This window comes from Alexandromys fortis, unplaced genomic scaffold, assembly GCF_014885135.2.
Source record: "Alexandromys fortis isolate MF-2015 unplaced genomic scaffold, M_Fortis_MF-2015_v1.1 scaffold_122, whole genome shotgun sequence".
Taxonomy (NCBI): Eukaryota; Metazoa; Chordata; class Mammalia; order Rodentia; family Cricetidae; genus Alexandromys; species Alexandromys fortis.
In genome coordinates this window covers 5,186,566-5,207,371 of record NW_026068004.1, presented here as the reverse complement: position 1 = coordinate 5,207,371, position 20,806 = coordinate 5,186,566, and the positions used below count along the sequence as shown (strand labels likewise).

General features: G+C 52.0%; 1 protein-coding gene across 2 annotated transcripts; it reads right to left on the bottom strand.

The window, feature by feature from the left end:
- Positions 1–391: 391 nt before the first annotated feature.
- Positions 392–20,274, bottom strand: Ipo13 (importin 13). 2 transcript variants are annotated; one of them, XM_050161348.1, is made up of 20 exons: positions 19,462–20,274; positions 17,000–17,736; positions 10,986–11,126; positions 10,742–10,883; positions 10,473–10,639; positions 10,150–10,270; positions 9,916–10,063; positions 9,364–9,470; positions 9,266–9,292; positions 8,935–9,069; positions 8,627–8,770; positions 7,240–7,320; positions 6,641–6,778; positions 6,377–6,473; positions 3,675–3,727; positions 1,502–1,568; positions 1,360–1,418; positions 1,144–1,233; positions 650–831; positions 392–560 (listed from the first exon to the last, which is right to left on the bottom strand). In XM_050161348.1, the coding sequence occupies exons 1-20, from the start codon at positions 19,543–19,545 to the stop codon at positions 464–466; spliced, it is 2,817 nt and encodes a 938-aa protein (XP_050017305.1). In that variant the 5' UTR covers positions 19,546–20,274; the 3' UTR covers positions 392–463. The 2 variants fall into 2 exon arrangements, with proteins under 2 accessions (XP_050017305.1, XP_050017304.1); XM_050161347.1 differs by having other exon boundaries at positions 9,364–9,545; positions 19,462–20,271.
- Between the last annotated feature and the right edge of the window lie 532 nt (positions 20,275–20,806).

The following is a 20,806-nucleotide window of genomic DNA, read 5'->3' as shown; positions in this document are numbered from 1 at the left end:
TCCTACCACTCTTTTGTTTTTGTTTGTTTTTTTGAGACAGATCTCTCTCACTTTTTACCTCCTGTAACTCATTCTATAGACAGACTGGTCTCGAACTTAAGAGAGTTTTTGGTTTTTTTTGTTTGTTTGTTTGTTTGTTTTTGTTTTTCAAAATAAGGATTCTCTGTAGCTTTGGTGCCTGTCCTGGAACTAGCCCTTGTAGACCAGGCTGGCCTCGAACTCACAGAGATCCGCCTGCCTCTGCCTCCCAGGTGCTGGGATTAAAGGCATGAGCCACCACCACCTGGCCATCCCTATTTTGTTAACCAAGGCCTGGGTCCAAGCATCCTTCGATTCTTCCATCAGGCTTGGGTCCATTTAGGTGAAGGTGGAAGCAGAAAGGACACAGGCAGCAGTGAGGGTGCAGGTTTACTCTTTGGGAATAGGAAGGGGTAAGAAGGGGTGAGTGGGACACAGGTGTCCCTCAGTAGTCAGCTGTGTAGTCTGTGCCATGTAGTCCCCGGCACAGCAGTGTAAATTCCTTCACCATCTCCTTCACTCGTCTCTTGTTCACTCGCTCACTGGAGGAGGGAAGGGAGAGCACGTTAGCATTGTCCACCAACACCATCACCTCCAGACCCAAGCTCAGGCCCATACCAGCTCCGCTCACCGAAGGATCTGCTGGCTGAAAGTGTCCTTCTGCTCAGGGCTGAGACGGGCAGATGGGAAACCAGGTGGCTGTAGTGCCTCCTTGATCCATACGCTCAGGAGGCTAAAGCAGTGTTTGTTCAGGGCGAACAGGATATCCGCAAAGCAGTCCATGAGGCTGCGGGAGGCCTGGCCCCCAATGGCCTAAGAAAGAGGGGTTCTCAGTACATAGCCTTTCTCCCCTATAGCAAGGAGTCTTAGGCATATTGCAGGCTCTCTGGGATACGTCCGCAGCCAAGCTCTTTAAGTAGGCACTGTCTTCTGAGAGCCAGATCGTCACAGATCATCACAGACCCTCACAGCAACCCCAACAACATTCAGATATTTAATCGCGGGAGAGACAGAATCAGAGAGGTTAGGAAACCAAAGACCTGGCCCCACACCCCAACAATACCAGCTGCTTCAACAGTGAAGGTCTCCCCACATACCAGCCCACCACTTACTACTCCAGCTCACCTCCAGAACTGCTATGAGCAGCATACGGCCATCTTCCTGTACCACTTTTCCCACAGACTCTATTTCCCCACACCGAGGCAGGAGCTCAGTCTGCAGAAGATGAGAGGCCTGTGAGCCCCATCTCCTTCCCACCTCTCCCTGGGGACAAGATCTGGACACCACACCCCCACCCTGAGTCCTAGGGTCACAGGGGCCAAGGGTTAGCATTGGACTCACAAAGAAGCCACAGGAGGCCTTGACAGTAGGTGCCTCAGGGAACTTGAGGGCCAGCACAGCTGTGGGAGAGGTGGAGGTATATCAGACAGGGCCTACAGATGCAGGGGAGCCCAAGCCCAACTCTCCACTTGGCCCCACTTACCACACTGGAACACAGCTTTGACATCCAATCGCTCACACAGGAACAAATCTGGCTTCCGCTTCAAAGCCTGCAGAAGGTGGAGCTGGTAAGCCCAGCTCCAGGCAACTCCAAGGATCATCCCCGCCACTCACCTGCCACCCGAGCTCCTAACTTCACACATCACATGTACTGGATGCCACCCAGACATCTCTGGGAACTCACATTACCCCAGAGTTCAGTCAAGTGAGAAGCTGCCCCCAGGATGCAGAATATACATGTAGGTGTACCCGAATGCCAGGGGATGGGAGAAGCTGTGGGTGGGGACCATTAATGTAGAGTATTTAGATCCCAAATCAATCAGTCCCTAAGCAAAACCCTCCCCTCTCCCCTCCCAAAGGCTCCAGGTGGCCAGTAGTGACTGAGTTTTGAATCACAGGAAGTGGAGGATCCTTGGGTTTGTGAGCAGGGCAGCAAGAAGAAGAGATAACAATTGGACATGAAGCCCCAGTCCAGCACGGCCCCAACCCCAATTCCTCTCGTCCTCCCAGCTCCTCCTCAAGAGGAGGAAAAGCAGAAGATCTAGATCCCGCCTCCCTTCTCTCCTCCAGGATACTCTGTCCAGGTCTGCTCAGCCATCCCCACCCTAGGAGCCAGGGCTGCCATGGGGTAGCAGATGGAGGGATGGGGGCAGATGGCCTGCCCCAAGTGCTACCAGACACGGTTGTCACATCCTTGAGTCACAGAAGACGTTCGGCACAGCTCCAGCAGTCCTTAAACACTGCTGTTCTCCAGTGACATCCCCAGCGCACACCACAGAGATCTTCCCAACCCCTCATACACCTTCTGCCCCCATGTTTATCCAAGTGCAAACACCCCTACATGTACCCCGACTTGAAATGCCCTCCTTACATACCTCTGTCATACTTACACACCCTCACATTCACTAGTCTGCACTTACCACACTCTCATTACAGTTACACACCCAACCCCACACATCCCAAAAATGTGCACACTCACAGCCCTCTCCCATGTACACCATCCCAACACACCCACAAACACACTCAAACAGCCTCCTTGCCAAAGTACACCGCCACAGGTCCCCACACACATACCCGCCCAGGGTCAGCACACCCTTATTCTTCACTTCTCGTGTCCCCGTGATACTGTAGGCTCCAGGGGAGCAAGAACCACACCTACTGTATGCGCTCAGTCTGTCTGCGTACAGCTTTACCTCAAACTCAGCGAATATGGGAAGAGCAAGCGAGGGCCCCATTTACTCCAATCCCCGGGATCCTCCATCACACTGCCTCCATCCACCCATAGCCTGGCACACATCTGCCTGCCAGGCTCATTCAGTGTCGGCATGGTAACAACTCACAACATTATTTCCATTAAAAACTCACTTCACCAGAGCAAACACACACACACACACAGCCAACACATGTTCATGTTCAGTGTCCATCCATGGTCTAACATCACAATCAACACACATACAGTGTAGAGGCCACCCTCCTCGCATGTCACGGCAGTTTCACGTCTCAATGTTCAGCACGACGTGTGTCCTACTCACAGCACATGACCTCCGCTCCCTTCCATACCCAAACTCCAAACATACACAATAAGGTCAACACACTTAAGCACACCCCAGGCACAAACACATCCTAGTGAGGTCTCACAGTAGAGCCTGCACCCCACTACCAGCAGCCCCACATTCTCTCCACCAAATGGACTCTGGGCTGCACATTTGCCTTGAGCTCTGTTCTTTGGAGCTGCTCCCAGCTACCTCCTGGGAGCACTGGGAGCACTGGGAGCACTTAGGCATGCAGTCCCCGGCGGGAGCACGGGGACAGTGAAGCCCAGGCCCCGAACTTTAGTCCTACCCTTGATGTTTCTGGGTAAGGCAGCCACACAGGAACTGCTGGGTACAGTCACCACCCCCTCCTCTCCCAGTCCCTCCCTTCAGGACCAGCCTCTCTCTGGTCTTTGTAGGTGACTGAGCTAGTTGAGGCAAAGGGGCACTAAAGGGGGATGTTGGGTTGTCAACTTCCACGGAAACAGATGAAGAAACTCTATTCAACTGAACAGAAAAAAAAATTTGTCAACAGAAAGCTAAAAATAGGCTTAAATTGAATTTCAACATAAGAGAAAGAGAAAGAGAGAGAACAGAACGTGAATGAATAAAACTAAAACACACCTGTGCCAGGAGTTGCATAAATGAATCAACAATATCAGGATGGTCCCTGGGCCCTAAAATATAATAAAGATGGAACTTAAGAAAAAATTATACAAACAGCAACTCAACCTCATATAGTTATGTGGGACTGAGAGCCTGCAGGAGACAGCATGGGGGCACATGAGCAGCAGGAAGCAAGATAAAGAAACAAAACATACAAAAACCATGAACTGGGAGAAGCCCAACAGAAAGAGACGGCAAAGTGAAGGACGGGCCTGCCCCAGCTCCCCCAGGGGCCTTCCACCTACTTCCCAGTACCCCCAGCAATCCCTCGGTGCTCAGACACTTCTAGATTCCACAGGGCTGAGGAAACATGCTGCGGCTCTGGTGGTCTGGGGTAGCCCTACACTGCTTCTTGGCATATACTTCCCCATCACAGCCATCTTAGGGGAGAGCAGAGCTGGCTGTGGGTTGGTCCATGGCAACTCATTTTGAGGCTTGGCTAAAGGCCCTGGGAAGTCCAGGGCATGAGAGCCAGAGTAAGTGTCTCCTTCAGTCTGATGGTCTTAGAGCTCTTGGTTGGGCCACAGGAAGCATTTTGTTCAGTTTGCTTCAACTAAAGAACTCTTCTTTGGGTAAGGCAGGGCCCTGGGTGCTATGAGGCTGGTCAGTCATCATTGGTAGGGCCAGGGGGTAAACTGCATCATAAGGCCACGACTTTGCTCCATCCCAGCAAAGTTTCTCCACATGGTAAACAGCCAAACTCAGGGCTGAGGACAGTGCTGGACATACCAAGAAAAGGGAGAACCGGTCATTATGCTACCCCAAGACCCACTGGGAAGGCAGAGCTTGAGGAAGCCTGAACTGGGACAACAAAACAGGTATGGGGACCATGCTGCCCAACAAGACAACCAACAACCCCGACAGGTAATGATGCTGGCCATCCGTGCCTCAGCTTTGATAGGCATGAGCCTGCAGCTCCTGCCTGAGACACCACTGAGTAGCTGTGTGACCTTGTGTAAGCCACAGATGTTATTTCCCCTCCTGGAATATGTAATGTCTCCCTCACTTCCTTCTGCAGGCTACCAGGAGCTACTACTTAAGGCTGATCTTCTCATCTCTGAAATCTGCGCTTCTTGGGTCCTGGAAAGGTCCAATGGGCTATATTGCCTGGGTCCCACTGTAGAAGAGTGTTCAGTTGCAGTTCCCTTCCCGCTTGGGCCAGATAGTATGGAAGAAAGGTTCTGGGGGCAAGGAACCCTCCTTGATTCAACAGTGTGTCTGAACCTGGCCTCATTCTGGACACAGGGGATATAGTAGAGATGCAATCCTGCCCCTAGGGGGCTTGGTCTAGGAAGAGAGACTAGACACTTGGAGGTTATTCATTTCATGGCCTGTGCTCATTTGCAGTGTCAGTGTGGTGCAAGGTGGCACACAGCTACAAGGACCCAGCTGTGCCTCAGAGTCACTTGTCTGAGGAGTAATGCCTGCCTCCTACCTAAGGCACGAGAGAGTGAGCGCTCACCCAGCAAGGTGAGCACTTTTCAATTGGAGGGGTAAGGCACGTGGGTGTGGCTGGATGGCTCCCTTCCTTTCACGAGAGAACATTAGAGATACACCCGAGTTTGGTCATATGGGAACGTGACAATAACCTGAGGGCAAGGGTCAGCATTTGAGGGTTTTAGGCCAGAGAGGAAATGAGACCATATTACTATTTTGTGCAGTACAGTGTGACTGCTGCATGTTGGATGTATTGGAGATGGGCAGGTGTTTATGGAGTTAATTCAGGTGAGGCTGAGCCTAAACTGAGGAGGGGCTCATGGAAGGTGAGGAGGAGTGGACCCACTGAGGGTTGAACAGATTCAAGATCACTGGGACTCATCTAGAAAAGGGGTACAAGCAGTGGAAGAGGTGGAGTTGAGGACAGTCACACCAGGTTTCTTCCCACTCTGGTCTGCTCCATGGTCCACAAAGAACCAGACACTAACAATATGAGCTAGGAGTACCCTGTGCTCTGGATGGACCTCTAGGTGGCCTGAAAGCTCAAATCCAGGCCAGGCTTAGGGGGCTGAGGAACAGCATTGCTTCTGTACCAGGGCAGAACCTGGATCAGAGAGGAAACCAGTTTCCAACTCTCTCAGGCAGAGGGCCACAGAAAGAAGGATTTGGACCCACCATCAAAGGGACTTTGGGCTCAGAAAGGACTAAACTTTGACATGGGAAAAGGAATCAACACTCCTCATATACAGAAGCCCAAGCCAGGCCCTAGGAACTAGAGTGCCTGAAATGATATGGAAAGGAGGCTCAGTGGAGGCAAGTGACTTGCCCAAGGTCACACAACTAGCTTGGTGGTGATGAGCTTAGATTCTAGATCTCCCTGGTTTCATAGCCCATGCTCCTCCAACTTCTTATTCTATCCCGAAGGCAATGAGCCAGACTAGTGCCCCAAGTCCCTCAGAGTCTGAGCCCAGCTTCCCCAGTACCCAGGCTGGCCTGGAGCACAGGCAGGCTGTAAAAACACCATTCACCATCTTATCTACCTCAAGCCCAGAGAACCAACTACTCAGAGGTAACAACTGTGCGGTGCTTCATCCCCCATTTCCCATCAAGTCCCACGTGCGACCAGGGGGATGGAGAACAGAGTGGGCAGCTTTGGCTCCCCGGTGGAGGAAGCAGAGGCAGTGGCAGTGGCGGCAGCAGCAGTCACCCTGGTTGGCACTTACCTTGCTGGAAGAGCGTGAGTGTGACGGAGGTGGCCAGCAGGAAGAGGGCCTCGATTGGGGGAAAGTGGGCAGGCTCATGAGCAAAGATGTGGACCAGCTACAACAAAGCAGGGAGGGCTGGTCAGCCTCACCAGGGCAGAGCAACACCCCTGGAACACAGGCGGGGACCCTAGCCATGGCAGCCATCTGACACCGCCCACCCAGGGCCAGACCTCTGAGTAGGGTGATATCCGGAGCACCAACTGCCCAAATCAGAAGACCTACCTGCCGAGTGAGGTCAAGAGCAGAGGCCTGGGGGATGGTGCTGTACATCCGACCCAGCATCTCACAGAGCTGTGGCACCATGGGGGCAAAGTCATCGAGCAGTGTCTTCACAGACTTCTCAAAGATGGCACACACTGCCTGAGGAAGAAAGAAGAGAGACCCTGGTTAGCAGGTCATGGGAGGGAGGCCTAAGAAAGGACCCTTACCCAGAAGTCTGATCAAGCCCTGCAAACCAATCTATTCCTCAATCTGAAAAGAAGGGGCAAAGGACTCTCTACAGAGGAGCACAGGCTCAAACTTTGTCACTTAACTCCTGTTCCTTACGTCGCTACCATTTCCTTTCAGGGGACAGTAAGAACAACTGAAATCTCAACTCAAAAGGACGAGGCAGAGCCAGGCCTCTGGTGCTACAATGGGCACCTGCTACTTGGCCCTAAGGTCGCTCTCGTTTCACCCAGCACTTCCATGAGTCTGGGGTGGCGGCAGGGTAGGGGTGCCTTCCCAAAAGACGTTTCTTCTGGTGCCAGTGTTGCAGCAAATCCTTTACTCTGGCACTTTCGGCCAAAATCGGCCCAGGAGCAGAGAGGGTCAGGGCTCACCTCGACCACCTGGGCATCGTTCAGCCACTTGCTCAGCACCTTCTGGATGAGCTGGAAGACTTGTTGTAGCACTACCACCACCTACGGACACAGGGAGGAGTGAGGCACCACTGCGGCCGCCTACCCGAGGACCTGGCTCCAGGCAAAGGGCTCAACCCATCACCCTCGACTGCACATTGAGATGGTGGAACATAGGACCCGTGGGAGCAAGAAATGGTGTGCTTAACCCCCCAGCAATGAAGGAGAATATTTTGAACTGTAAGTCCTTTCAGAGGAAGACTCAGAACTGCAAAGCAGAAATGTCCTAAGCTCTTGATAAAATTAAAATAGCTTTGCAAATGTAACAAAAACAAAACAAAACTCACTCTCTGTTCATTTCTGCTCAGAAAAAAAAAAAACAAAGTAATGGGCTAGCCCCTGAGGAGGAAGAGATGCTGTCTCACCCAAATAGGCGTGGGGCAGGGAGCCCCAAGGGATGCGTAGATACGGGCAGCTTATGGCAGAGCAGAGAGCAGGCTGAGGTCCTGGGAGATAGGGAAGGCAGGATGATGACTGCCACAGAAGAAAGGGGGGGCTCTGCGGGATGATGGGGCCCAGGCTTGGCCTAGAGCCCATATGGGAACTGAAGCTAAGGTGTGGGGATGAGCAGAGGCCAGACCCCTTTGAGAGGGAAACTGAGACTTGTCCCAGATCAGACAGCTTGTAAGAGATCACCTAAAGGGCTGGAGATGTAGCTTGGTGCCAGAGTGTTTGCCTAGCATGCACAGAGTACAGAGCCCTATGTTCAATCTCTGACAGCACAAAAGCAAAACCGTCCAATTACAAACACCATGTGCTTTGCCAAGCACATGGGAGGCAGAGGCAGAGGCAGGAGGATCTCTGACTCAGGGCCGGTCTTGTCTACATAGCAAGTTCCAGGCCACTAGGGCTTCTTAGCAAGACCCTGTCTCAAAAGAAAAACAAAAACAAAAAAGCAAAGAGGTCATCCCAAACCCACAGCACTCATCACCCTGCCCAGCAACAATCTGTTTCTGTGCATCTCCTCTCAACGGCGGGCAACCCGAGTGCCTGCCCGAGTGCCTGCGGCACCGGAGTGCCTGCGGGAGCAGGGCAGCTCAAAGGGACCAGAAGATAAGGTCAGTGTCCCTCACAGTGGGGGTAAATAAACCTCAATGCCATCACCCCCGCTGAGCTGAGGACAAGGAAAACATCATCTACAGGATGAGGGAGGCAATAACTTGGTCACATATAAAGTGGAAGGTCAAAGGACCAAATGCATGACCTCTGCAGGGTCAGGAAGCAACGCCAACATTATCTACAGAGTTGGAGAGTGGTAGACAATCCCACGAGGAAAGGACGAGGGAGTGGCAAAGACAATGTCACCTACTGGGTTGGGTCCCTGTGGCACTGGCAGTTTCCGGGGCTCAGGACCTTCATGATCATCCTCATGATGACTGACATCCAGTGTGGTGAAGAGATTGGAAAGAAGCCCCAAGATGTGGACAATGGCCAGCTTGTTGGAGGGATTAGGCTATGGGGAGAATCAAATCAAGCTCTAGACCTCCGAGCCCCAGCCTAGGGGCCAGATCACTCACCACCAGCCCTGAGTGCCCATTCCAACATCCCCACCCCGAGGTGCACAGAGGAAGCCCCCCGGAGTCCCAGTGCTGCCCCAGGTCCCCAGAGCTCACTCACTATCTCTTCGGCCAGCTTCTCCAGTTGTTGGATGTAGGGGGAGATGAGTGAGTGCAGGTTCTTAAGGATCTCTTCCACCTGCAGGGCTGACAGCAGGAAGCCCAGTGCCTGCATTAGCCACATGCACTGGCTTGTCTGTGGGGCAGAAAACAGGGACGGTCCATTCTGACCACATCTGCTTGTGAGTAGAAAGGAGAACGAACCTCTTGGGGAGGATTATAAGAGCAAAGACTAAGAGATGAGTCGGGAAGAGAAGGTAAAAAGCAGGATTTAGGGGTAAGCAATTCCCCACCAAATATCCAAGGAGCCCTCTAGAAAGCTTGAGCCGTACCTTGTGGATCTGCTTCATCAGCACATCCTGGGGACAAAGAATAACATCAGTGTGGAGCAGGGCACTCCGAGGCTTGCACCACCTGGGGCACCACATACCTGGGAGACAGCTACAATATTGGCAGCATAGGGTGGCAGGTCATATTTGCACTCCCGGCAGATCTTTTTGAGGGTAGACACAGAGGAGACAGACAGCTCAGGATTGCCTAGGGCATGCAGCACAAGGGGCAGAACATTGTTGATCATGACGGGGTGGTCAGCCAACCATTCAGACAGAGCTCCTGGATGAAAAGGCAAAGAGAAAGCTCTCTGAGGCAGGCAAGGCTTTCGGAATGGTTGAGCTACAGCCTCAGTATAGCCAGAGTGCTCACAGGGTCATGTAGGCATATAGGCATTGATCTCAAACATGAGCCTCAATGCTCAAAAGCAGAAAGGGATCACTCAACAGAGGCCTAGCACTGCTGCTCCACTAATAACAGCAAACTGGCAGCACTGAGACGCAGCTCAGAGCACTGTAGAAAGACTTGCCAGGACAATTAGCAGGCTGCAGTGCTGACTGTGTGGGGAAGGACCCAGCAGGCCAGCCATGCTTAGTTAGGGATGGGTGCTGTAGCTCTAAGAATGCAGTCATGGATGAATGCCAGGTCTCACCAATGGTGAACATGACAGTATCTGCCAGCTGCACATTGTTGATGCTGATCCGCGGGATGAGGCCAATGAGCCCAGGCACCACATCAGAGTAGTTGACATCGATGGTCTCTGCGATGGATTGGAAGCCATAAAGCAGGGCCTCTGTGTGCTGGGGAAAGAAGGTACCACTGGCTTGACTTAGGAGGAGGGTGTAACAAGTGACGGCAGGCAGAGGGAATCAGGTTTGGGAGTTACCTGCCAGGAGTAGGGCTCTTCTGAGCTCGTGAGCAAACGGCCCAACTTGTCATAGAGGTTGCTAAGCAGCTCAGACCCCAGCATCTCATAGACATACATGAGCGTGTCTGAGATATCAACCCTGAAAAGCAGATGAAGGCCTTTTATACTGCTTGGATCTTTAACATAAGCCAGGAACCTACCCATGGATCCTTATATCCCTGCAAAATTGCCTAAAGACTATAGAAAGGAACCCCCAGAAGTCAGTAAGCCTGGCTGATTGCCTCTTCCCTTATTTCATCATTTAAGACTGTTTAGAGCGAGGGTTGGCCTGCTAGCATCACCTGTAAATTCGGAACTGCTCCTTTTCATCTGAGGACCAGAATCCGTATTCCTCATCGGGAGGGAACTGGGCCTTGTGCAAAAGCACATCCACCAGTTGGAAGTAGACTGGCCGGTATACCTGCTGGTACACAGCCTGCTTCTCTGCCTCAAAGGACAGAATGTCATCCTGAGAGAGCCAGGAAAGACAGTTAGCCACTTTCCCAGCAACTACAGAAGCATGATCCAGCTTCATGAAGGCTCAGGCCAACTGACAGTCACACAGACATACCTGCAGCGTGTACCAGAAGGTGAGAGTGAGGGAGCTGGTGGTTTCATTGACAGGATAGTGGCCAGGAATGCCCGTGCAGAACATGATCATGTTGACGAGTGCCAGGAAGCTCTGCCAGTGCTCTACTTGATCTAGCAAGGCCCTGGGATGGGGAAGAGTTAGCTCATTGTACCTCCTCAATGAGGGTCCATAACTTTAACCTTCAATAGGCTCTGCCATCCCACCAGCAGTGCCCACTCCCTACCGAGAGTGATTCTCGCCCAGGGCCACAGCAATGCGACAGATGCCATGGGAGGTCTCCATGTCCCCATTCTGAACTGCCTGTCGCAGTTGTTCCTGCAGTCCCAGAACCAGCGGAATGAGTCTCAGGAGTGTGTTCACATACCTAGAGGCATGAGGTAAGGTGACCCATCAGAGTCGTCTGCCCAACCCCACCAGCTTTGAGAGAAAGGCACAATTTCCCAGCCTTCCACCAAAGCCTTCCTACCAAAAAGAGGCCAAGGCCCCTTTGATGCTGCTCATGCTGAGAACATTAGGTCAGAGATCTTTGGGAGAGCTCTGAGCATGAGGCACAAGAAAGTCCGAGAAGCATATTGAAGGACTTCCTGCAGCAGGACTGGAAGCTGATGCTGGGATGGGTTAACGCTCGGAGGGAATCAGGATAAAGAGAATGCATTTCGCATGAGAGTGACATGAATTTTGGAGGCTCAGGGGGCAGACTGTTATAGGTTGAAATGTACATCTCCTAAAAAGATATGTTGAAGGGTTGGGGAGATAGTTCATGCCATACAATCCCGAGGACATGAATTTGATCCCCATAACCTATACCAAAAAGTTGGGCGTATTTGTGCTGCCAGTACTGGGGAGACAGACACGAGGGGTCCAGAGCCTTGGTGGCCCGACAGCTTAGCCTATTTGGTAAGCTCTGGCCAGTGAGAGGGTCTGTCTCAAAATACAAGGTCCACAACTCCTTAGGAACAACACCAAGGCTGTTGTGCACATACACAAACACATGATGTTGGCAACCTATCGCCCCCCCCAGTACCTGAAAGCATTGTTGCAGATAGATTGCGTGCTCCTAATCCAGTATGACTTGTGTCCCTATAAGACAGCCACGTGATGAGAGACATCATGGGACAATGCCAAGGGAAGAGAAAGGCAAGCACCGGAGCTGGCAGCTGCAAGCCAAGGACTACAAAGCTGCCAGCCAACCACCAGGCAGGAGGCGGCCGGGAAGAAGTCTTCGGCAGGTTCCAGAGGAAGCACAGTCCTGCTGACACCTTGCTTTCAGACTTTAGCTGCCACAACTGTCATGCCATTTCTGTCATTCACGCCGTCCATTTGTGGTACTTGGTTATTGTGAGTCCAGAAAGGAATAGTCAGTGTCAGGAGACACTGGACAAGGGTGGGCATGTCAGAACACCAATAAAGAGGACTTTGGAATGTCACAGGGCATCAGTTCCCACTAGCTGCCGCCAAGTCCCAGCTCCTGTGTCTGGTGGCAGCAGGATCAGAGCAAATAAGATGATGAACTTAGGGCTAACAGGTAAAATGGACATTATGTAATAACTGGCTGATTACAAAAGATAGCTCTCGGGGCTGGAGAGATGGCTCAGTGGTTAAGAGCATTGCCTGCTCTTCCAAAGGTCCTGAGTTCAATTCCCAGCAACCGCATGGTGGCTCACAACCATCTGTAAAGAGGTCTGGTGCCCTCTTCTGGCCTTCAGGCATACACACAGACAGAATATTGTATACATAATAAATAAATATTTAAAAAAAAAAAGTTCCTTAAAAAAAAAAAAAAAAAAAAAACAAAAGATAGCTCTCCAAATAAGTACAGCTTGGAATTACTGAGACATAGAGAAGGCACAGGACGCCTTAACAAGAGGTGAAGTCCTGCGTTAGACAAGATGTGCAAGTAGAAGTGCTTAGAAAGAACAGGATGTAAAACCCCGATACCCAGTAGAGAGGAAAGAGCAAGACACAGATCTGGGAGTCTCCAGCTGGTAACTAAAGATGCACGAGTCAGTAAGAGCTGATCAGGAAGAAAGTGCAGAGAGAAATATAATGTCCAAGTCAGAGTCCTGGAGCATATACAGGACAGGCAGTGAGAGCCAGGACACAAGGGGAAGGGGGAAGGGGACGACAGTAACTCCATCCACTCTGTGGGGACAAGATAAGCAGAGGAAGCCATCTTCTAAGAGAAGGTCAGGTGCTTGGGAGCTCTCTGATGTCAACCAGTAGTAATTTATATATGGCAGGAAGGAGGATTGAAGGTCCATGTTATCTGGATTTGGCCTAAGCAAGCTGCTAGGCAACACTATCTGGACCTTAGTGAGAAGATGAAAGGACATAAAGGGGCACCCAGACCAGGAATGTCGACTTCCTTTTCTATACCCCCATTCTAGATTCTGCTAGTGAAAGCCATCCACCCCAGTTCAGAGACAGCCCCAGGGGGTATCGCCTGGAGACAGCTGGGATAGCTTCAGTCTCAGGATCCTGACACAGGCTGCACCATCAGACAATGGGTACCTTCAGGCCAGGCTCTAGCACAGAGTCAGGGTCAGGGCCAAGGCTATGACCCATAAGCTTCCTAGCAACTGAGATGGAGGCTGTCTCCACAGCATCTCTGCTGTATCCTCTACCTGCCAGTTCGTGCAGACAGAAGGTAGGCAGTGAAGGCTCTTAGTAGGTTTTATCTGAGCCTCAAATAGGATAGAGCAAGGACAACACAGCCTAGAAGGGCCCAGAGTACTGCTCAAGGTCAAACAGGAACTTAGACACAGATTAGACAGACAGTCTTAAACTGCTACAGGTCTGCTGTCCTTTCCAAGCCCAAACACAATTTCCTGTGAAGGATCTATGCCAATCTGGGTTTGTAGCCCCAGACCTCATGACGAGAGCCCAACACCCCATCCAGTTCACTTCCCTGTCTCTACCCCATTCTCTATGAGAAGGTATTCCAGTATTAAAAATGTATTTCAAGCTGGGCAGTGGTGACGCACGCCTTTAATCCCAGCATTCTTAATCAGAGGCAGAGGTACTCTCTGTGAGTTCAAGGCCAGCCTGGTCTTTAAGAGCTAGTTCCAGGACAGTGACAGCTACACAGAGAAACCCTGTCTTGAAAAATAAACAAACAAAAAAGTATTTCAGGGGGAAAATTCAAAGGAGAGAACCAGAAAGCAGGAGCAAGTGTAGAGGAACAGAAAAAATGATGAAACCAGTGCAAGCTGGGCTGGAGGGAAGGCTAATATTGGAACACCCAGGGAAGGCAGAGTCCAGATTACCCAGGAATCGGTCACCCAAGGTGACTTTCTTAACCTAAATATAGCAAACTAGCCTGGACAGAGCAGGTCCTCAGGGCCAACTCCTGGCTTGTTGTAGCCCACCCATAGTGAATACGCCTGCGTAGATTTTCTACCACACAATGCTGGAGACCTCTGAGCAAACAGAACAAGTCTGAGGCCTCAGAGGTATCTAGACTTGTTAGGGGAATCTTTAGGACCACGGTGAAGGTTGTATCCAAGAGGCCTGACTCTAGATGGTCAGCTCCTGCAGCTGGAGCAGAGCCGTTGGGGATGTCTTGGCTGCCGCTCACACTGAGCTCAGCCCAGACCTACAATTAGAGCTCTGGGAGCAGAGCTGAGAAAATGGGAAGAGTTGCTAAGCAACCAAGGGGCTGCAACCAATGGGCGCCCAGGAGGCTATGGGTTCTCTTACTGGCCCCTTGCTTGCTCATTTGTTCAGAAGAGAAGGGGCATCAATTACTTGCTAAAGCTCTTGAGACAGTCTGGGTGGGTAAACTTGGATGTATCCAAGGATACCCTCCATCACCCTGGTCCTTGCCCTGATAATTTCCTCAGCCACCACCTAAGCCCATTCAGCACTTGAGCCTCATGCTGTCACAAGAGCTCTGACTTGAGACTTGGTGTCCACCTTATGCTAGGGACCCAGGGGTATCTTACTAACTGCCCCTGCAAAGATAACTGCAAATATTAGCACATACATGCGATATTATGAAGTACATGGGAACCACACTAAACATCTCATGCTCTCTATTTAACCTTTAAACCAAAATGTTTTTGGCCAACACTTATTATTTTCTTTTCTCTTTAGTGGTGGGATTGAGCCTCGAGGCTTATGCATGTTCGGCAAGCACTCTCCTACTGAGCCCTTGCTCTATCTACAGACTTTAGAACTTAAAGGGCAGTGCTTCACAACACTGTACTTGTGTACTTGTGTGGGAGCTCCAGCCCACCGCTTCTAACAGTTTCTACTTCTTACCACCAATTCTAAAAGCAAACAGCTTTAATCAGGTTAGCAGTAGCTTTCTGTTTCTCTCTTAAAAAAAAGAAAACAAGGCTACCATTAAACCTAATCACAAATGGTAGATGGACAAAAACATCATACCTGCAGCTCCTAATTTAAAGCACGTGGTGTATGCACAGCATATATGTACTAATGGGTGCTGCTGATCTCCTCCCTGGAGTAAAAGCCACAAAAGAGCTGCCGCCTCTCAAGGAACTGGAATACTCTTTACTGAATACCCAGGGTTGGCCCTGGGCACACTACAATGCCCCAGCACTACAACTTCTCCTTAGGTCCGGTATGACCGCCTCCTTTAATGCTCAGAAGTGGTTTCACCCAAGGTCTCACATTAGTAAACGGACTCTGAAATTCAAACTCGGACAAGGCTGTTGCCAAAGCTTGAGCCACTCCCCCACGCAGCTTTCAGTGGTGTTTCCCTCCATGTCTACTCAGGAATTCCAAAACCCTATCTTTGAAGCATTAGGCTCAGGTTTTCAGTCTTGTTTTTTCCAGCCCAACTTACACCCAAAAGAATCTCAACAAACCATTTTCTCCATGTAAAATCCTTTAGTAACTTTAAACCAGTCCCAGGATTAAAAAAAAAAAAATTCTCAAGCTTGGCTGACAAGGTCCTGAAGGATTTGAACCTGGTCCTCCTACAAGTCTGGCCTTTCAGCCCAGCTCTCATATGCCTAATGATACAAGCCACCACTAATCCCTTCGCATCCTTCACTTAGCCTGGGTGCTTCCATCTGTCTGGATGTTCTCCCCAAATCCATCAACTGCATCTGACTACATCCGAGTACAGCTTGGTTTATCACTGCCTCTGGGCAGGCTTCAGTACACCCCAGACTGAGCTAAGTGCCCCCCTGGGTTCCTAGAGCAACTGCTCCCGCAGTTCGTACAGAACGGTAGTTACCCACTCATGTGCTCACCAGCCTGTGGGCAGCTGACATGAGTTAAAGCCTTCACCTGTGTGTTCCAGGGGCTCAGCACAGGGCCCAACATAGCAAGGCCCTGACGGATGTTTGACAAATGCAAACTTCACTCCTTTTACCTTCTTTCTGGCCTTTAAATGTGCTGTGGCACCATCCACTCTGGGGTTTTGTGCCTGTTGTGGTACTCAGGAGGCAGAGGGAGGCGGCTCTCTCTGAGTTTGAGGCCAACCTGGTCTACAGAGGTGAGTGCCAGGACAGGTTCCAAAGCTACAGAGAAACTCTGTCTCTAAAAACAAAACAAAAAAAAACAAACAAAAAACCCAACGGCAACAACAACAAAAACAAAAAAACCCACCCCACTACAGTAGAGAAGCCCAAGCTTGGTCTGAAGAATCCTTGGGCACTTCTCTTGGGAGTGAGAGAAAACTGAAGTTGCAGTGAGGTGATGTGCCTGCCCAGGGGCTGCAGGGAGCAGAAGAGCCGTATGGAAGCATAGGAAGGCAGGAGAGATGATGTTGGTGTGTGCCTCGCTGTGCAGGCATCTTTAGGAGTTAGACCCACGATTCTGAACTTTAAACACAGAGAAAGCCACTGGTCGGAATGGAAAGAGTAGACCCTCATTTTCAGGAGGTAACTCTGGCTGTCGGGATGACGAGGGGGGAAAAGCAGGAAACTGGTAAGAAAGCTCTGCTACAATCTGGGAATGATGACAGCTGGGGCTGGGGCGGCAGCAGAAACTGAAAATAATAGATCTGCAATATGATCGGGAGCAGAACAGCCAGGACTTAGTGACTGGCTGAGGGGAAGACAGGAGGCAAATATTTTAACAGTCTACCAGATAATTAGTTGTTTAATGTCTGCCTCGCTTTCTCAACCATGAGGACAGGGACTGTGTCTCACTTGCATCCTTGTTTCTGTCTCCAGTATAGGATCAAGAGGATGACAGACACTCTCTTAACGTTCGCTGGACGGGTGGGGCTGTCCCTCTCTGGGAAACCAGAGCCAAACTCACCTTTGGGCATCAGGCTGGGAGATGGCATTGACGATGGCCTCCACGCTGCTGTCAAAGAGCTCTGAGTCCTGCAGAGCAGCGAAGGCAGCCTGGATGAGCGCCTCACAGTCCTGCAGGGGTACTTCCAGCTGCACCCAGCTGGAGAAGCACTTGAGCACCTTCTGCCGCACACAGCTGGGCGAGCTGGGCTGTTGGAGTAGTTGCTCTAGCAGCGGAAAGACAGCCCCACACTCCACAGCCAGGCTGGTCCGCACCAGACCTTTGCGGTACTGGGGCAAGCGGCTGGTCTGGAATTCCTCAGGCAGTACCGTTAGCAGCTCTAGCAGAGCCAGACAACGGCCCTGGCTATCCACCGGAGAGTCCTCAGCCTGGAAGAGTCGAACCATATCTGCTACGGCACACGGCCAAGCGTCAGGCATCATGCTGAGAGCCAGGGAGGCCAGTGCCACACACAACCGTGTCAGCACAATTTTGGAGCCACTGGCAAAGCGGGTAATCTGGGTGAAGAGCTGTGCCTTTAGGCTTTCATACTGGTCAGTGGGGATGTCACTCCAATAGCGAGAGATCTTGATGTGCAAGGCACTGGCCCCAAAGTACTGGATCTCGGGCACCTTGTCCGGCTGTAGGAGCTGCCAGCTGAAATGCCAGGCCTGTGGAGATACCTGGGCCTGCATCAGCCACTTCTGAGCCAGGTTCTTGTTCTCAATATTGGGGTCGTAGTAGAGCTGGTGCAGCGCCTGCAGGACAGCACAGGACTGAGCAGGTGCTGGCTACTCTGGACCATGCCAGAGCCCAGAATAGAGGGTGTGACTTGGTTCTGCAAGACGCTGCCTCTCCCTGACTGCGGGGAGAGGGAATGAGCAGGAAGGGAGAGCTTGGGTTCAGCTGATCTCTTGAGAGCCTGAATCTGTCCCATGTTCTATTATATCTTCATCTTATAGTACAAATGGGTTCTGAGAGGGGCTCTCCACGGGAAAGCGGAAAAGGTGGGGGCTGGGCTCTTCCCATTGGGAGGTATGTGAGGGCAAGGCCTAGGAGGAAGGAATGGCTCCATAGGGGTAAATGTAAGCTTGAGACAAGTATAAAATAGCCTGAGGGGGGCTGGCCCTTTCAGACACAGCTGCTCCCACTGACTCCAACAAGCAAATTCCACTTGCTCCCCAGGATCATCCCGAGGTCACTCCGGAGGCTGGCACTAAAGCCAGTGTGCAATCTGAGAAGGGCTGCTTCAGGCCAGGGAGCCCTGGAATAGAGATTCACTGGAAGGGAGGGCAGGGTGAGAGCATCTTCACAGAGCACATGTAAGCCTCCAATCAGATGAAGCAGAGAAGCCTTGGCCAGAAGCAGCCCGAGCAAGGGCCTACCCAGGAGCTGTCAGGAGCAGAATCCCCAGGGCCCCAACTCCAGCGGGACCTCATGTAGTAAGAAAACAATGGCTCATCTCCCTGGTAGCATATGGAACCATGTGCCGCCATGCCAACACTGCCCAGCCCCAAGGGCTAGGTTCCCTAAATGGACTCCATCCATTAACCTTATCTATAACCCCTGAAATCCATTTATGGCTACTGCCCCTTGTTGAGCCATCAGGGATGCAAAAGGAAACACAAAACAGAAACAGAAGGGATGCATTCTCAACATTTGTTAGGGGAAACAGGGCTCAGGAATAACAAATGAGTTTCTACAAGTGCCCCTTGTTGTCCATCAAGGTATCCCTAGCTCTCTGTTCATCCTAGGTGTGTGTGTGTGTGCGTGCGAGCATGCATTCCTGCATGCCAGGCTGCTGGGAGAAGCACAGAATCAAAAAAGATGGCTTGGGCAATGGAGAAGTCTGGGAGGAGGCAGGTAAGTTAAGGAAGGGCCTGTTAAGTTGCCAGCAGAGCCAAGCCCCTTGGATCCGGCACAAAGCAAGAGAGCCAGACACTCCTGCCTGCCCAGGATTGGTTTGACTTCCATTCAATAAGCAAAAGACCCTTTTCTGAAGATGAATGAAAACATAATGCAGGTGCTTTTAAGTTCCAGATATTTCTGGGAGCCTTTGACTGAACAAAGTGAGTCAGGTCCGGGATGGTTCGGCATCAGTGTGGTTTCTAAAAGGGGGAGGGGATGGCTGAGTGGCAGGTGTTGTGAGTTCCTGGCTTCCTCCAGCACCGTGCTCCTGCCTTTCTCCTGGAGCTGGACAGGAGCCAATTTGGCTATAGGTCTAGGCAATCAGCACCCTGAAGGGGAACAACCTAAAGACCCCAGAGTATCTGTCCGAAAGGGGACTGTGTCCACAGAAAGCCAAAAATAGCCCATTAGGCACTGCAACACTGCTATCCAAGCCTGCCGAGAGACGGTAAATACCAGGTGCTCTAGGGGCATCATCCCAGCGGGCACTGAGCCCAGGCCCGAGCTCTGGCATTAGTGTCAGTCCCCAGAACTTCTGCTCTGTCACTGGCGTGCCCACCCCGAGGCCCTCATACCTTCTCCACGTTCTCCACAGTGAAGTCCAAGGCTGGTGCTGCTCCAGCCCCTGCAGCCCCCAGCTGCTCCTCCCGCCGCTCCATCTTTGCTCCCTGCCTGGCAGGGAGGTGGACCCTGATCTGTCTCTTGCCCCAGCCCTTTGGCTGTTGGCCCCCTGCTAGACCCCGGCTTGAATACCCAGAAAGTGGTGGGATGAGGGGATGCCCAGGGCGGGCATGGCTGCCGAGGCCTCCCCACCTCGTTTGGCGTTGTGGGGGGGCTTGCAGAGGTCAAAAGATGTGCTCTTCCGAGAGGACCCACTGAGGTGGCTCCCAAAAGGGAGGCGTCAGTGAGGCGCTCCCAGGCAAGGGTCCTAGCGGGAGGTCACGGCTCTGTCCCTTGAATCAGAAGTCATAGGGGAGGGAGGCCTAAAGGGGAAACCGAGGCCCTGGCCCGTGAGGGGCCATAGGGTCAACGGCCTGTACCCACAACACCCTAGTCTGGGTGAGCTCCTAGATGCTATGAGGTCAAGGGGCTGGGAGATCACCCGGGAGAGAACCCTTCGCGGGATACAGAGGCGTCCAAGGAAGCGCGGGGTTGCAGTTTCGCGAGTCTGGGGCAGAGTCGGTGGAGTTGAGGGGCTGAGCTAGGACCTCTCCGTTGGTCTGGCCCACGATCTGTTCGCCTCCCGGGTCTGGCCCCGCTATGGTCGCTGCCTCCGCCCCAGTGACTGACAGACAGGCCGGCCCGGCCGGGACGGGGCGGAGACCTCAGCAAGGCGCGGGCTGTCCCGAGCGCCTGACCCCAGTACCACTAACTCAGGCCCCCACCCACGCCTGTCCTGGCCCGGCACGACCAAGCACATCCAGGCACGGCCCAGCGGAACTACGCGGAAACTCATTCCGGGTCTTTTGCTCTGTCCTCGTGCCAGCCCGCGCGCCCCCGAACAGGCGACGGAACGGCGCACCGCCAGGGGCCCCTACCCGAAGCAAGGACCCGCCTCTATGCACCCTGGGAAATGTAGTTTTTGTTGGGCAGGAAGGCGGTGCCTGACGAAGGAGGCTCGGAGCACGTGGGTTGAGGTCCTGCAGAACTCTAATCTATTCCGGCCTACCAAAGAGGATCGTCTTGCTCAGTTACAGTGTACAGGAGTGCAACTCCTGCAAGACTTAGGACCTGTGGAAGGAGTTGGAAGCCAGGGCTGGAGAATGGAGGGGAGAGGGTCAAGTTCTACTGGTGCTCACTGCAAGGACATGGTCCAGCCCAGAGGACTGGGACTGGTGAACCATCAGCACCCTCCAATGAGGAGAAGAGATAGGGGTTACTTGGTTTCCCACAGTTAAAAAGGAAAAAAAAAAGGTGCTG

Coding starts and splice junctions, on each gene's coding strand:
- Ipo13 (XM_050161347.1), bottom strand. CDS start 19,545: ATGGAGCGGCGGGAGGAGCAGCTGGGGGCTGCAGGGGCTGGAGCAGCA. Junction 10,064..10,149: donor AAGAGCCCTACTCCTGGCAG/GTAACTCCCAAA, acceptor TTCTTTCCCCAG/CACACAGAGGCCCTGCTTTA. Junction 1,569..3,674: donor TTATGCAACTCCTGGCACAG/GTGTGTTTTAGT, acceptor CACCTTCTGCAG/GCTTTGAAGCGGAAGCCAGA.